An 18,200-nucleotide genomic window follows, 5' to 3' on the forward strand; every position below is an offset into this window, starting at 1 on the left:
AGCAGAGCCGGGATTTGAACCCATGACCTCTGACTCCCAAGCCCAGGCGCTTGCCACTAAGCCATGCTGCTTCCCATGTGATTGATATTCTTGGAACTAGAGCCAACTAGCTTTAATAATAATGGTAATAATAATAATAATAATAATAGTAATAATGATTGTGGTATTTGTTAACCGCTTACTATGTGCCAGACACCGCATTAAGCACGAGGGTGGATACAAGCAAATCAGGTTGAACACAGTCCCTGACCCTCACAGGGCTCAAAGTCTCAATTTCCATTTTCCAAATGAGATAAATGTGGCATAGAGAAGTGAAGTGACTTGCCCAAGGTCACACAGCAGACACGTGGTAGAGCAGGGATTAGAACCCAGGTCCTTCTGAGTCCCAGGCCTGTGCTCTATCCACTAGGTCATGCTGAGTCCGGGCAAGTAGCTAGCCCTCGTGTATCTCCTTGGCAGATGAAGAGCTTTGCTCAATTTTCCAGTCTTGAGCCTAGCTGATCCTAGCTGAGCCAGGGGAGAATTAAGACATTAGTTAGATTGGGGCCAACAGGAGGAATATTGAAACTGCTCGCTTCTTTTTTTTTTGAAAGTATTTGTTAAGTGCTTGCTATGTGGCAGGCACTGTATTAAGCCCTCAGGTAGATGTAAGCTAATTATGGGGCTTACAACCTCAATCACTATGTTACAGATGAAGTCCCTGAGGCACAGAAAAGTGAAGTGACTTGCCCAAGGTCACACAGTAGGCAAGTGGCAGATCTAGGATTAGAACCCAGGTCCTCCTGATTCCCAGGCCTGTGTTCTATCCACCTGCCACGCTGCTTCTCGTAAGTCCTTACAGGTCCTGAGAAACTGATTGCCACAGAAAAGTACAAGAGGCAAATCTCCCTCTCATTAGCTGACTAATGAAGCAGATTTCACGAGGGCTATTAATAAACAGAGTTTTGGACATTTCTTCACCAACTGACATTGGCAGAGAAGACCCGGCTGTAGCTGCAATGGATATTTGAAGGGTGGAGCCGCAGAACGTATCTAAAGCATTAAAACCTACTAAAAGACATCATCAATCATCACCATCAATCGTATTTATTGAGCGCTTACTATGTGCAGAGCAGTGTACTAAGCGCTTGGGAAGTACAAATTGGCAACATATAGAGACAGTTCCTGCCCAACATTGGGCTCACAGTCTAAAAGGAGGAGACAGAGAACAAAACCAAACATACTAACAAAATAAAATAGAATAGATATGTACAAGTAAAATAAATAAATAAATAAATAAATAAATAGAGTAATAAATATGTACAAACATATATACATATATACAGGTGCTGTAGGGAAGGGAAGGAGGTAAGATGGGGGGGATGGACAGGGGGATGAGGGGGAGAACATGAGACATGAGGTGCTTTAATTGCCGTGGACTATATAGCCATGGACTATGCCTGTTCATTGAATGCCGGTAGTCTTTCATCAGATCTGAGAAGTGCAGACATGTTGTGTCCAATTTTGACGTGACTTTTCCTGTGGCTAATTCCATCACAGATGGAGAAGCCAGGTGGTACAGTGGATAGAGCATAGGCCTGAGAGTCCGAAGGACCTGGGTTCTAATTCCAACCCTGCCACTTTTCTGCTGTGTGATCTTGAGCAAGTCACTTCACTTTTCTGTTACCTCACCTGTAAAGTGAGGATTAAGACTGTAATCCCCACGTGTGACAGGGACTGCATCCAACCTGTTAACTTTGTATCTACCCCTGTGCTTAGAACAGTGCTTAGCACATAGCAACTCTAACAAATACCAAATCATCATCATCATCAAAATTATTTCAATAGGGATTGCCTCATGGGGGATGTGGTCATTTTTTTTCTAACCACATCCAATAGTTTTGCTTCATAGCCCATAGAGGGAATTCTGTCATACTGGGGCTATTCCACTCCTCCAACTCTCCTTGATCCTGCTCCTGCTCTACGTACCCCCCTGAAAAAGAATCCCCAGAGTTCAGGCCTTTTGGAGGCTGGTGGACTGTGGAAAACCGCATTTCTGGAAGGCAAGGACGGGAAAGATACGGTAAAATTGGAAGCTAGGACAGTTTTTCCGAGGTGCTTGGTGACCCTTCTTCTTCTCCACCCTTCCCCCTTCCTTCTTATTCTTCATCTCTTACTATTTGACAAGCACTGTTCTAAGTACTGAGGTAGATACAAATTAGGCTGGACACAGTCACTTCCCCACATGGGGGTCACAGTCTAAGTAGGAGGGAGAACAGTTTGATTGAATCCCCATTTTACAGGTGAAGAAACTGAGACACAGAGATGATGACTGGCCCAAGATCACACAGTAGAAAACTGGCAGAGCTGGGATTAGAATTTGGGTCCTCTGGCTCCCAGGCTTGTTCATTTTCCACTAGGCTACGTTGCTTCTCATGCTGTTCTCCCCCCATTTGAAAAATGCAGGGTGTCAATCAATAGATCAATAAATCAGTGGTACTTATTGGGCACTTGTGTGCTTGGCTTTGCGCTCGTCCCACAAACATCCAAAGATTGAGAGATTTACAAAACAGCTTTCAAAGACAGGGAGGTTTAAGGATGCAAATGCAAAGCTTAATTTCCTGTTTTCAAAGAGAAGCATCGTGTCTCAGTGGAAAGAGCACGGGCTTTGGAGTCAGGGGTCATGAGTTCAAATCCTGGCTCCAACAATTGTCAGCTGTGTGACTTTGGGCAAGTAACTTAACCTGTCTGTGCCTGTTACCTCATCTGTAAAGTGAGGATTAAGACTGTGAGCACCCCATGGGACAACCTGATCACCTTGTAACCTCCCCAGCGCTTAGAAGAGTGCTTTGCACATAGTAAGTGCTTAATAAATGCCATCATCATTATTATTATTATTCAAAATCCCCTAGCCATGCGCTAAACTGTATGGCTAGCCTAAAGATATGAGGGAAAGGAACAGAAAAATATCTCACCACAGAGAGAACTACTTCTAGCCAGATTCCAGGCAGGAAGCAGAGATGAAGGAACAGCAAGGCAGAAGTCAAGGCATTGCACACCAGATCAAAGAATTTCCTAAAGTGTTCTCTGAGGAAAATGTAGTCCTGTCCAGAGGACCATTGGTAGGGGAGACCATTTCCTCCCAGGTTTTCTCAATGGCTTCTAGGAGGTGTAGACTAACTCAGTTCTTCTGCACCCTGTGCTTAATAGTTTATCTTGTCTTTTTACTTCCCTGCAATTTTCTTGTCAGCCTTATTGACAGAGCTGTTGGAAAGTATTTTAAAGCACACTGCTTGGGCAGTGACCCAGCCATCTAACAAATGCCTCCTGCTGGTCAACTAATGAAATAATTGCTTCACCTCAAACTGTATTTCACTATATCCATCATATTTTATAGCAAATAGTATTAATGCCAGCTCCCCCATTCCTTAGATTGAAATTGAAGCCCCTAATATGTGCATCATTAATAATTACTATTACCCTCATCCCCCCCCCCCACGCACTTACATAATTATCTGTAATATATTTATGTACGTCAGTGTCTGTCTCCCACTGTACACTGTATGCTCATTGTGGGCAGGGAATGTGTCTACTAATTCTGATTATATTCTTCCAAGTGCCTCGTACAGTGCTGGGCACACAATAGGACTCAGTGAATATGATTTATTCTTATCAGTCATATTTAGTGAGTACTAATGTACTAATGTTATATAACAACATATATTATATAACATATATATATAGCATATATTTATTGAGTGTCACAGTACAGTGGCACATAAGTGCTTCACAAATACTCTTATCAATAATTATTATTTAACTATCATATATATTAATAGAATAATAATAGTATTTGTGAAGCACTTTATGCCAAGAACTGTACTAAATCTCTGGGGTAGAACAAGGTATTCAGGTCAGACACAATCCCTGTTCCACAGTGGGCTTACAGTCTAAAGGGATGGGATAAAGGATATTTAATCCACATTTTACCGGTAAGGAAACGGAGACACAGAGAAATTGAGTGACCTACCCAAGGTCACATAGCACACCAGTGGCAGAGCCGGGATTAGAACCCATCTTTCCTGGCTCCCAGGCCTGTGCTCTTTCCACTAGGCCTTGCTGCTATCCTAACAAAGGGGGATCTTGCCGTTATTTCAAAACCATAATTTATTTAGCCTCATGTACACCCACCTTCTTGTTACCTGTTCAGGTTAGTAGCGTTTACAAACTATTTCGTTGTAATAATAGTAGTATTTATTAATCAGTTACTGTGTGCAGAACACTGTACTAAGCACTGGGAAGGACACCTAGATGGGAATTAGACAATGCCCTTGGAGACCTTCACAATCTATGTAATGTGACAGCTCATTTATGAGCACAAAATGTAAAGATATTTGAAGTAATGTAAATACTAAAACCCTGCACGTAATCAAATAGCTTGCAGATAGAAAATTTTCGGCTACATTTTATTTGAAGATGCAGATAAAAACTATCAATAAATAGCTTCATATAAATTGTGAATGCAGAAGTGAATAATTTTGCAGACCCCTACATCATCACCATCATCAATAGTATTTATTGAATGTTTACTATGAACACTGTACTAAGCTCTTGAGAGAGTACTATACAATGAAGTTGGCACACACAATTAGGTTACAGTCTAGTGAGGGAAATTCATTAATATAAAGAAGTAAGTTATAATATATAACTAACCAATGGCTAATAACCCATTAAAAGCTAACACTGACCTGAGGTTCATTCTTCCGACAAAACATAGCCTGTGAGTCTGTTAGCCAAACAATCAAAGCCTGTGTTTCAGTTCCAAATGCCAATTTTAAATTTGTAGTTAGTCATGGAGGATATGGAATTTAAAATCAAGCTTTGAAATGGTCAAAAATTTCTGTAAGGATTCTCCAGATGGATGAATTCAAAAATAGATACAAAAGAATTTCATTTCTCCTTTTCAGCAGCTTCCCAGGAGAGCTAAGGTGCACTACAGATTTAAACTGGAGTTCTGGTAAATTATTTCAATTGTTAAAATATTTACTGGATTTGTCAGGGGAAATAAAAGGAGCTGTTTTCCAACTGCAGTTGCTAAAATTTTCATCTAATTTTATGCCTGTAAATCCAAAAAGCATTTTATTTCTTAGATTAGCACTTACTTATCTGCAGTAAAAGTGGATTATTGTACAATTGTAGGTGCTGCCTGAATTTTTCAAGAAGATTTAGGGTAGAGTATTATAACACAGGTCTTCCAGCCCTGCATTTGGAGTATCTTAAATAGACATGGCTCTGAGAAGACGCTGTCTTATTTTTTAGACAGTTGTGCTTTTTGAAATGTGATTATTCCCATTACTGTTTCTAGTGGTAGGAGAGTGCCCTGTTTCTTAACATTTTCAGGCTGAATGATTTAGAGACATCTGTAACACTAAGCAATCACAGTTCTAACAACAACAACAAAAAAATGGACCAACGTAGTCTTTCGGGGACCATTGTAAAATGCCTGTTGGGATACATATTTATTTTCCAAATGTCATTTCAGCATTCTATAGACATTCCATGTAAGGGATTTGGGTTTAAAAAGCGTAAAAATGTTGCCGATTGCAGTGTTCAATAATTCTATTCTAGTACAGTGACATTGTCCCTAAAGTAGCTTTTTTCATACCATATAATTATAGCCAGTAGGTCTGGAAGAAACCTCCAATCTGATGAGTTTTTGTTGCCGAAATGTTCTTTGGAATGCTGTCAGTGTCTTTCAAGCACTGCAGTCTACCTACATTCTGTGGGAATACTCCATTGATTTGCTCTGGAAATCTATGCATTGCCAGATTGTTCCTAGTTCCCCAACTGAGGTGGTGACAATGATTCTAATAATAATAATAATAATGATGGCAGTTACTAAGCACTTACTACATGCAAAGCACTGTTCTAAGCGCTGAGGAGGTTACAAGGTGATCAGGTTGTCTCACGGGGGGCTCACAGTCTTAATCCCCATTTTACAGATGAGGGAACTGAGGCCCAGAGAAGTTAAGTGACTTGCCCAAAGTCACACAGCTGACAATTGGCAGAGCTGGGATTTGAACCCATGACCTCTGACTCCAAAGCCCGGGCTCTTTTCCACTGCGCCACGCTGCTTCTACAACCCAGTGTCACCAGCATGTTGGTTATTTATCAAACTTTCAAATCCTACCTCAACTACTCATCTTGGGTTTCCCAAGTAAATAATTCCTCAACCTAATAATCCCTATAAGAATTTAATTTCCTCTAAAATAATTGGTTATTATATTAAACAGGGCTGCTACATGACAAGTTTATTATGAAAAAATGTACCTTATAAAAGTTTAGGGGAGAAAATTCAGCAAATTTAAAGAACTAACCTGCCTGTACTGTAATTTGTGGTTGAGTTCCAATTATTATTTAATTTCTTGGTTGAAACACATTATGTAAAAGGGAATGAACTCAGGTAATGATTAGACTGATATAACACTTAACTATTCCTTTTGGTGTCTTAATAGTTTAATTTGTTCAGTTTAACAAAAAAGCACACCTTGAATTTCAGTAAAGATCAGTAAAGACACTAGAAACAAGAGTTTCAGCCCTGGAAAGTCTTAGGTAACTATATCAGGTAAGTAACTGGTAGGGGAAAGCATTGAAAAAAATCATTTATTAATATGTAATTTCTTCAGTGCTGTTAGATGTCTTTGGTACTATAATAATTGTTAAATCCTCAGGTAAATTTTAGTATGGAAAGTATTATGCATTACTATAAGTACCTATTAAATCCTTAATTCTTTGTTTAATAGACTCCCTTTTAAGCCCAAAGAGATATTAGGCTAATTAACAGGAGCCATTATTATTCATTTATTTTTGTATTTTGAGTTCTTTTGTCTGTAGAAGCAATTTATCCAAGATCTATTTCATTATTTTAACTTGTGGATATTGTCATAAAATGCAGAAAGGAAAAGGCATTGCCTCTATCCATTTTCCCAGTTGTGCAATTAATAATAACCATCAATTCTCCGATAACAGTTAATTACATGTAGCTGTCTCATTCACAGTTAGTTTTCAAAAATCACTTACATTTATTTCTACAGTCAGGTTGTGTAACCAGAACTGTGGTCAAACAATGGTTACTTTGACACCTCACCTAGAAATAGACATGCCTTCGTTTCAGAGTTTTTTGTTTTGCCCACCAGACCAGAAATAAGCTCCTTCGGAGACTCAACTCCGAAATTATTAGAACCAAATTCTTATGATTCTTCTGATGGCACCAACTATTGAGAAACTCTGAAGTTCACCTGGTTCCTATGATGACTAATGCACTGGCATTCACGGGTCCATCTCACTGAAATGCTGGGACCTCTAAGAGTGTCTTTAAAACTTTGATTTGATTTGATTTGATCCTATCCCGTCTGGACTACTGCACTAGCCTTCTCTCTGATCTCCCATCCTCGTGTCTCTCTCCACTTCAATCCATACTTCATGCTGCTGCCCGGATTATCTTTGTCCAGAAACGCTCTGGACATATTACTCCCCTCCTCAAAAACCTCCAATGGCTACCGATCAATCTGCGCATCAGGCAGAAACTCCTCACCCTGGGCTTCAAGGCTCTCCATCACCTCGCCCCCTCCTACCTCACCTCCCTTCTCTCCTTCTACTGCCCAGCCCGCACCCTCCGCTCCTCCACCACTAATCTCCTCACTGTACCTCGCTATTGCCTGTCCCGCCATCGACCCCCGGCCCACGTCATCCCCCGGGCCTGGAATGCCCTCCCTCTGCCCATCCGCCAAGCTAGCTCTCTTCCTCCCTTCAAGGCCCTGCTGAGAGCTCACCTCCTCCAGGAGGCCTTCCCAGACTGAGCCCCTTCTTTCCTCTCCCCCTCGTCCCCCTCTCCATCCCCCCCGTCTTACCTCCTTCCCTTCCCCACAGCACCTGTATATATGTATATATGGTTGTACATATTTATTACTCTATTTATTTATTTATTTTACTTGTACATTTCTATCCTACTTATTTTATTTTGTTGGTATGTTTGGTTCTGTTCTCTGTCTCCCCCTTTTAGACTGTGAGCCCACTGTTGGGTAGGGACTGTCTCTATGTGATGCCAATTTGTACTTCCCAAGCGCTTAGTACAGTGCTCTGCACATAGTAAGCGCTCAATAAATACGATTGATTGATTGATTGATTGATTTGATTTGGAAAAAAAATCTATTTGACAAGTTCTTAGAAGATAAACAGTGCCTTTGCTACAGTGCCTAATTGCTAGGAATTGTGAAGCAGTGTCGCCTAGTGGAAAGAGCATGGGCCTGGGAGTTGGAAGGCCTGGCTTCTAATCCCAGCTCAGCTCTTGCTTGCTTTGTGACTTTGGGCAAATCAGTTAACCTCTCTGTGCCTTAGTTCTTTCGTCTGTAAAATGGGGATTAAATCGTGAGTCCCATGTGGGATAGAGACTACATCCAACCTGATGAACTTTTATCTACCCCAGCCTTTAGAACATGTTTGACACATAGTAAGTGCTTCAAAAATACTCTCATCATCATTCATTCATTCATTCGATCGCATCATTGAGCACTTACTGTGTGAAAGCACTGTACCAAGCGCTTGGGAAGTTCAAATTGGCAACATATAGAGACATTCCCTACATCATCATCATCATGAGAGAGAGGTGCTAAGCCTTTTTAAGGAACACTTTCTGAGAGTCATGTACATCCTAAACTCATTTTGGCCTGAAGGGCTTTGCTCTAGGTACTCAATTGATAGGCAAGAGGTACATCAGAGAAGCAGTGTTGCCTAGTGGATAAAGCACAGGCTTGGGTGTCAGAAGGACCTAGATTCTAAAACTGGCTCTGCCACTTGTCTGCTGTGTGACTTTGGGCAAGTCATTTTTCTGGGCCTCAGTTCTCTCATCTGTAAAATGGGGATTAAAACTGAAAGTCCTATGTGGGACAGGGACTGTGTCCAACCCACTAACTGTGTATCTACCCCAGCACTTAGTACAGGGCCTGGCGCATAGTATGTGCTTAACAAATACCATGATATTAATAATAATAATAATATTATTATTATATTACCAAAGTTGGTTAAACAATGAGCAGTTAGAGGCAGAGTAGAAGTCCTAAGTACAGAGCCTGAGTGAACCAAACTCTGAGAGTTCTTCCGACATTCATGATCATCCTGAAAGGCAAAGAGCAACAAAAATTGAAGAGCAAGATCAATTGGAGGGATAGAGATAGCTGGAGTGCATAGAAGACACTCAATATTGCTCTTGATAATGATGCTAATGGTTGTGAGAGACGTGACTGGTTCTACTTGATTTTCGGGGCAGGAAAGGTTGGAGCCGTTAGTGACGTGAGCAGAATTTTCACCTAGCCTTACGATGAATCTCAATGCTAAGTTACAGATGGAGATAAAGGTCAGAAAAGTAGAGCTCATACACTAGGCAGGAATGACTTCACTGATCAGGAGAGTAAGAAATAAGCAGAAAAAGGAGGGCAGTAAGAGGATTCCAGCCAAATCTAAGTCTGTCTAAGTCTAGACATTCAGCCAAAGAAAGTAACAGCCAAGTCGGGAGAGTATTTGGCTGGATTTTATCTTTCTTTTCTGCTATTTCTAGACTGTTGAGAATCTGAATAATGGAGCCAAACCAACCGGTATTGAAGACTCTACTAGACTACATCCAGACACATAAGATCCACTATCCGTCCAAAGTGAATAAGATAATCCTTTGTTGTACAGATGCATTTACTATTTATGTCTAGAACTGCTTTCCATTTTTCCACATAGCTTAAAAATGTGTGCCTATACCATGTTTTGGACCATCCACATAAGTGTTTGGGTATCCTGCTGTCATCCGGTCTCACATGAACACCCAAGATACTTTGTGGGTTGAGTCTAAGGCTCCTGAAGTGATCCATTTGAAGTGATCCATGATACAGCTGAAAACAAATATGGGAGATTTTAACAAGTCATTTTGTGTTAAAGATTTTCCTTGGTATTTTGAAGATAATTATGTTGAAGTTTATGCCCGGAAGTGGTCAGTCAGTCAGTCAGTAGTATTTATTGAGCACTTGATGTGTGCAGAACCCTGTACTAAGCGCTTAGGAGAGTACAGTATAACAGACATAGTCCCTAACCACAGTGAGATTACATTCTAGAGGGGAACTGGTCAAGACTCAGGTTCTTAACCAAGCAAGACATAGGTGAAAGGAGTCAAAACAACTGCATGAGATGTACTTTGGGGAAGAACAGATTTTACTATTTATCAATTGCAAATTTTGAGGATATTGGTAACTTCAAAATCTAGACTGTAAGCTCTTCTCTAGTCTGTAAACTCCATGTGAACAGGGGCCATGTCTACCAACCCTGTTGTATTATACTCTCCTAAGTGCTTAGTACTGCGCTCTGCACACAGTAAGTGCTCAATTCATGCCATTGATTGGTTGATTTATTGATTGATTCAAAGGAAGAATACCTAGGATTCACCCCAAAATACTTTAGAATAGAGTAGCATAAGCCAGGTCCCCTGGCTGGGCAAATAATGCTCTATCAGATTGATCAGGTAGTCATCCCATCTCTAAACTGAACACTCCTTGTAGGCAAGGAATGTATCTGCCAAATATGTTGTATTATACTCCCCTAAGTGCTTAGTTCGGTGCTCTGCACATAGTAAGTACTCAGGAAATGCAGTTGATTAGTCGTCTCTCATTTTCTTAGTTACATCAGGATACTTCGATGCTAACATATCACAACCAAGAGAATGAACATTTCCCAGTACAGTGCACAGAGCCAGTAGTGTTCTACTTCAGAGGCATTTAGCAAATCCCATTAATGATGATAGTGATGGAGATAATGGCATAGAGTTTGAAAAAGCTGGATAAAAGTGGTAACAAGGAGAAGCCTGGCCATTCTTGATGGAAGTATGAAAGAGTTACTAAAGGAATTTGAGCTAGGTCAAACAGAGAAGAGACTGTGGTTGTCCAAAAGGAATATAATAGTGGCATGGATTTTTCATCTCTTCTCCAATTTTATCTTTTCTATGGTATCTATTAAGCACTTACTATGTGCCAGGCACTGTACTAAGCCCTGGTTACTCAGGTTGGGCATATTCCTTGTCTCACATGCAGCTCACAAACTTAATCCCCGTTATTCTGATGAGGTAACTGAGGCACAGGGAAGTTGAGTGACTTGCCCAAAGTCACACAGCAGACAAGCGGCATCCTATCCATCCTCAATTCATTTTTTTTTAATTGGGTCAAAATATAAAGATTCCAGGTCTGCCTCTCTGCTTTCAGGGCTCCTTCTGGGTCTGCTGCCTCTTGCCATTCCTCCCACTCCTCATCTTTGTTTTCTCTCTTCTCTTCCCCCCTGCCATCGTGGTTGCTTTCGACTGCTCCTTGCCACTACTTCTTCCTCCCTTAGCATCCCATCACTCAAGACAATATGATCAGTTGGAGAAGCAGCATGGCTCAGAGGAAAGAGCACGGGCTTGGGAATCAGAGGTCATGGATTCTAATCCCGGCTCTGCCACTTGTCAGCTATGTGACCTTGGGCAAGTCACTTAACTTCTCTGTGCCTCAGTTCCCTCATCTGGAAAATGGGGATTAAGACTGTGAGCCCCAGGATTACCTTGTATCCCCCCAACACTTAGAACAGTGCTTGGCACATAGTAAGCACCTAACAAATGCCATCATTATTATCATTATTATCAGTGGGAAAAAAAAGCCTCTCCGCCTCTTTGTTTCTTTCCCCAAAGATGTAGGTGGGCCTGGGGTTGGAAAAGCTTGTGGGACGAGGAAAGCTATCACCTCCAGGCTAACATGGGGTGGGTTAGCACCTGCTGCGGGTCAGACGTTACCCTTCCCCCACCCCGGGTTCCCCATTAGTTCATGTCACAAGACCAGGTCAGGTGTGATCCTGTCTGCCCTTCAGGTCGATGGCTGGAAAATGACATGGGCCTCCCCCATCCTGAGGGGTCGCTGAAGGAGGTTAAATAGAGCACCTAGGAGACGGAAACGGCAGCTGCAACCATCCTTAAGGCACACCTCCCATGGCAACACACCAAAATGGATGCATGCTCTCGTTGCTATAGCAACATTTTGACGTTCATTCTCTCGGGCATGATGTGTTAGCATGAAACTAACTTAATGAGACTCTGGAAATGAGAGGCAGCACGATCTGTCAGATAGGACCCCAAACAGCTAATCAGGAGACATCACTTCTATTACTGGCTCTGCCCCTGACATGCGGCAACACCCTGAGTTCGTCACCTACCAGTTCTATCTCTGTAAACCGACGATCGATACCTTGCCTCAGGCAGATTTCACTGGGATCCCAGAAATGGCTAAAATCAGCAGCCCCCTAGATTTTCCTGCAGAGGCTCCTTCCAATCCAAACTCCCCTTCTGGATTTATGCCCCAGTTCCCTCACTCTTCAATCCATAATCAGACATTATTCTAGACTGTAAACTCATTGTGGGCAGGAAATCTGTCCACTGGATAAGCAGTGTGGCCTGGTGGGTAGAGTACGGGTCTCGGAATCAGAAGGAACCCAAATTCTAATCCCAGCTCTGCCACTTGTCTGCTGTGTGACCTTGGGCAAGTCACTTCACTCCTCTGTGCCTCAGTTATCTGTAAAATGGGGATTAAGAGCTGTGAGCCCTATGTGGGACAGGAACTGTGTCCAACCTGATTAGCTTGCACCTGCCACAGTGCTGAGAACAGTGCTTGACATGTAGTAAGCACTTAACAAGTACCATCATTGTTTTTTATCATTTTTATTACCAACTCTGTTAAATTGTACTCTCCCAAATGCTTAGTACAGTGCTGTGCACACAGTTGACTCAATAAATATGAAAGATTGATTTATCCCAGCAGGTGTTTAAGTATCCCAAGAAGTAAGTGGTAGTTCCTGACCTTCTCTCAAGGGAGGGTGAAAAGCATCGGAAGTGCCTCTATGTCCAAAACATCACCCCCTTATGATGTCACTCAGGATAGCCAGAAGGACTTTTCTGCCAAGTTTTCCCTGAAGTTCTGCCTCAGAGACAGAGAGGCAAGCTGGAAATTTGTCTTGTCTGCTGGTAGAAGGAGCTTCAAACTCCTGAGGGCTGGTATCCATTTAAGATCTCAATCATCTCTGGGGCCCGTTGCTTCCCTTTCCCCAAACCGACCAATCAGTTCATCAATTCAAAGTATTTATTGAACATGTGCTCAATGCTGAGCACTTTACTAAGTAGTAATAGTAATAATTGTGGTATTCGTTAAGCTCCTACCATGTGTCAAGTGCTGTGCTAAGCGCTGAGGTAGATGCAAGATAATCAGGTTAGTTAGAATCCCTGTCCCATACGGGGCTCATGGTCTAGGGAGGACAGTGGTATATCCTGAAATACCTGTAAATACCTGATATACCAATGATGCAAAATATTTTCATCAACTCTAAGAACACTCTATTAGAAGTTTTGATTCTGTTTCCAGTATTTCTCTTGTATCTAACATGTAGTAAAGATTATATTTCCTGTACCCCACTATGCTGCATTACAATTTTGGAAAGGCGAAGTAAAATTCACCAGCATCAGTAATATTTATTGAATGCTTACTATGGGCAGAGCACTGTACTAAGCACTTGGGGGAGTCCATTATAACAGAGAGGGTAGACACCTTCCCTGCCCACAATAAGCTGTTGTTCAGGAAGTGGTCCCAGAGCACTTGAATTAGGACCTTGACCACAATGAAGAGCCACAATACTTTCTGCAATCAGCTTTCCTCTTTCTTCTTGAAGATTTCGATAATGGTGGCATCTTTGAAATTGTGTCCTCCCTTCCATTTTTCTATATTTTGAGAAAAGCCCTGAGAGGTAACAAGCAACGTACCTCTTTCCAGCTTGTGGATCTCAGCTGGTATTCCATTAGCTGTCCTTCATGGCTCTGATGCGCGGCGGTGACTAGGATGTTGGAATGAAATCCAGGTCTCACAGAAGGGGCTCTTAAAGCAATATTTGGGGGAAAAATCAGGGTAAATTACGTTAATGGTGAATCATGAGTTCCTATAGAGAATCACCTAAATAAATAGAAGGTATTATCCTTAATGTTATGATGAGGCATTGATTTAAATGGCGTCCAAATCTCTAGTTAGCCGTTTAAGGTGACATGATATGCAGCCTTCATGCTTCAAAGCATAAAATAAACTGCTAGCAAGATTTCAGTTATGATTTTGAAAAGTTACAAAAGTTCTCCCTGTGCAGCACACCCACTTATCCTGCAGCATTTGAGTTTACAAAACCTCACATTAAGGAAACTTTTCAGAATAGTACAGCATACACATGGGCATAAGCAGACACGCTAACACTGACACAGCACACTAAGCCCACATTGTTGAAAGAAAGAAACTTCTCAAATTCCCTGATTTCATTCTATTGAAAGCTCAAAGCATGTCAGGAACAAGTATAAACTGCCAGGCAGGGTTAGAGAATCAATCTTTTAGTTGTATTTATTGAGCTCTTATTGTGTACAGAGCACTGTACTAAGCACTTGGAAGAGCCCAACAAAACAGAGTTAGCCTACATGTTCCCTGCCCACAACAAGCTGACAGTCGGACAAGTGATAGTTGATTTGGGGTTCAGTTGGTATAGCAATTCCTTTGACTCTGTTTTTGGTTTTTGGTTTTCTAATGAATAGCTTCTGTTTTTTTGAAATGATCTTTGAAATTCCACGTGACATTTTGTTGCTATTGTTTCCTATTTTTATTCTAAACATATTAACCAAAACCTCTCTGGGGAATGTGCTGGAGAGAACGTGATTATCATCACCACTGAGTGATTTGAAATTGAAACTAGTGGAAACCTATTTCTTAATGGCCCTTGCAATCATTTTATTACTGAGTTAATTAATCAGCTCTTCTTGGCTCAACCTGCTCTACAGTTAAAATTTAACCCTGATGAAAATTATTTATTTCAAAGATAAGGAAGTGTGGAAAGGGAGAATGATAGGGAAAAGTTTCAAGTTCCTGGACTCTGTTGACTTCAGAGGCCTTCTTCATAGCATTACTTATTTAAGTAGGAGCCTCTCAGAAAATGCAGGATCATAGAATGTGGAATAATATATTTATAAGGGATTATATATTATAACCCCTGTAAACTGTAAGATTGTTGTGGGCAGGAAATATGTCTATTATATTGTACTCTCCCAAGAGCTTCGTACAATGCTCTGCAGACAGCAAGCATTAAGTACATACAATTGATTGATTTATTGATATAAGGGATTATATTATGTTACGTGGTACTCTCCTGAGCATTTAGTGCAGCAATATCCATGCAGTAAGCATTCATGAGTGATTCATTCATTCAGTCATTTATTGAGCACTTACTCTGTGCAAAGCACTGTACTAAGTGCTTGGAAAGTACAATTCAGCAATAGAGACAATCCCTGTCCACCCCGGGCTTACAGTCTAAAAGGGGGAATTGGGGTTATATTATATAAGGGGTTATATTATGCTATATCATATTCTCCCAAGAGTTTAGTACAGTGCTCTGCAACCAGGAACCACTCAATGAATATGATTGATTGATTCAATGGGTTTACCAAATAAAAATTAAAGTTGGATTCCTATTAGTCCATAAACCAAATTGGTTTAGAGGATGTGTCTACCAACTCTGTTATATTGTTCTCTCTGAAGCATAAGTGAATAGATGGAATAGAAAGGTGAAGTTTTGAGGAGGAACATCAGATTTTGAAAATGCCCCTCTGGTTTAGAGAAATCACTGGAAAAGTCTTTCTTGCTTTCATTTTTCTTGCTTTAAGCTATGAGATCATGAAAGTCCTGACTTTGCTTTTCACTTGTTCAGTTTTCTGGATTTACATTGCCAGGATAGCAAAACAGTTCTTTACATATTTTTTTTTTCTATTTGAAATTAGGATAAAATAAATGCTGAGTCTTAGAGGATGGCCAACTCCTGGGAGCTAGTAGTCCTAGGTTCTGTTATTGTCTCTGCCAGCAATTCAGTTTCATGTTTGTCACGGCAGTGGTGGAGTTGAAAATATTTTGCTCTGGGACCTTAGACTCTATTATTGTTCATATATATTTGTGAGGTTAAAACATTTGCATATTGGAGAAGGAAAACAGTACTTACTAACTACCTATATGAGGTCCTATTTGTTAAGTGTTTTCAAATCTTTGACGGGAGTCACATAAAAAGAAGTTATATTACGTTGCTCTTCTTTAATGCCCATTTGAATCTTTACCTAAACTGTTGCTGCTATAGTTCCAGGGGTCTTGTTGAGCTGCTGCTAGTCTAGTATTGCCCACCCAGATATTTATCAATTAATCGTATTCGTTGAGCACTTACGGTGTGCAGAGCACTGTAGTAATAATAAGCACTGTGATATTCATTAAGCACTTACCATGTGACAGACACTGTACTAAGACCTGGGGTAGATAGAAGATAACCGGGTCAGACATAGTCCCTGTCCCTCCTAGTCATAATCCCCATTTTATAGATGCGGTAACTGAGGCACAGAGAAGTTAAATGACTTACCCAAAGTCACACAGCAGACAAGGTATGGATCTGGGATTAGGATCAGGTCCTTCTGATTCTCAAGCCCATACTCTTTCCACTAGGCCATGCTAAGCACTTGGGAGAATACAGTTAAACAGAGTTGGTAGACACGCTCCCTGCCCACAAGGAGCTTACAATCTGGAGAGAAGTTTACAGTCTAGAGGGAAATGAAATAAAACACAGGAGAAATAGGAAACCATTCTTCATGGCACAGTAATACCTCACAAATTCACATTAATGGTGGTGGACTCACTGCCAACTAATTAACATGGAAGTTAAAACAATCCCTTTTTGAATTAATTTACTCTGTTTCTGGAATCCTTGATAGGAGCAGAATTGCTTCTGATATGATCCAATAACTACCTCGACCTGCACCACAGAATCAACTTCAATGGAGACTTCAGAAAAAAATGTGGTTAAATCATTCAGAGGAAGTCATATTTATTTTCTATACATCTCATCACTTTTCATGTATATTTGTAAACAAATATGTTGAATTTTTTTAGGAGACATATGGCTTCAAACTTGTTAGATTTAATAAGATAGCACAAGTTTTATTTTGCATGTGCATCAGATTCGAGATTCCTTGTTGCCTCCTTGAGCTCTTTAGGATAGTCTGAATAAAACTGAATAATCATAATAACTGTGGCATTTTTTAGGGCTTTTTTATGTTATTGGTTCAGCACTTACTGTATATCATGCACTGTACTAAGCACTGGGGTAGATACAAGTTACTCAGGTTGAACACAGACCATGTCCCATGTGAGGCTCACGGTCTTGATTCACATTTTACAGATGAGGTAACTGAGGCAAAGATAAATTAACTGACTTTCCCAAGGTTGCACAGCAGACAAGTGGCAGAGCAGAACCGGAACCTAGATCCTTCCAACTCCCAGGCCCAAGCTCTATCCACTAGGCCACGTTGCTTCTCCTATGTGCTATGCCCTGGGTGTCTTGTCTTATGCTTTTGAATCTTCTCTGACCCAAAGCCATGCCATGGACAAGCTTCTCCCAGAGCTCCCACCTCCATCTGCAGTTGTTTGCCTTCTCCTGCTCAGTCAAATTGAGTATCCGCCCTTGACTCTCTCCCATGCTGCTGCTGCCCAGCACAGGTGAATTTTGACTTGTAGCAGACTGCCTGCCACTCGCTAGCCACTGGCCCAGGTTAGGAATGGAATGGATATGCCTCTGCTTCACTCTCCCTCCTGTAGTCAAGATTGGTAGAGTACTGGAAACTCTAGTTTCCAGTAGAAGGGAAGCCCTGGGTTAGATACAAGATAATCAGAGTCCAAGGAAGAGCGAGAACAGCCATTTAATCTTCTATTTTACAGATGAGGAAACTGAAACACAGAGTAGTTATGTGACTTGCCAAGGTCACCCAGAAAGCAAGGTCCAGACCTCCTGATCAGACCTCCAGACCTCTTGTTACTCAGATCTATTCACTAAGCCACACTGTCACAACCTAAGACCAATAGTGTCACTCATTTAGCTAAAACAGCATGGTGTAGTGGATAGAGCACGGTCCTGGTCCTAAGGTCATGGGTTCTAATCCCAGCTCTAACACTTGCCTTCTGTGTGACCTTGGGCAAGTCACTTCACTTCTCTGGGTCTCACTTACCTCATCTGTAAAGTGGGGATTGAGACTGTGAGCCCCAGATGGGACAAGGACCCTGTCC

The 18,200-nt window shown here is 41.2% G+C and overlaps 1 protein-coding gene across 2 annotated transcripts in view; it reads left to right on the top strand.

Moving 5' to 3' along the window:
- PACRG (parkin coregulated) overlaps positions 1–18,200 on the top strand; it is a 499,437-nt gene that overhangs the window by 266,159 nt on the left and 215,078 nt on the right. The window contains exon 5 of one of the 2 annotated variants that reach the window (XM_038771408.1): positions 16,853–16,890. The exons of the other annotated variant lie outside the window; for it this stretch is intronic. Within the exon in view, the coding sequence (XP_038627336.1) occupies positions 16,853–16,875 (23 nt within the window). The 3' untranslated portion in view covers positions 16,876–16,890. Of the gene's footprint in view, positions 1–16,852; positions 16,891–18,200 lie in introns of those variants that run through there. 2 annotated transcript variants of the gene reach the window in all.

The sequence above is a fragment of the Tachyglossus aculeatus genome, chromosome 2 (assembly GCF_015852505.1).
Source record: "Tachyglossus aculeatus isolate mTacAcu1 chromosome 2, mTacAcu1.pri, whole genome shotgun sequence".
In the NCBI taxonomy this organism is placed as follows: domain Eukaryota; kingdom Metazoa; phylum Chordata; class Mammalia; order Monotremata; family Tachyglossidae; genus Tachyglossus; species Tachyglossus aculeatus.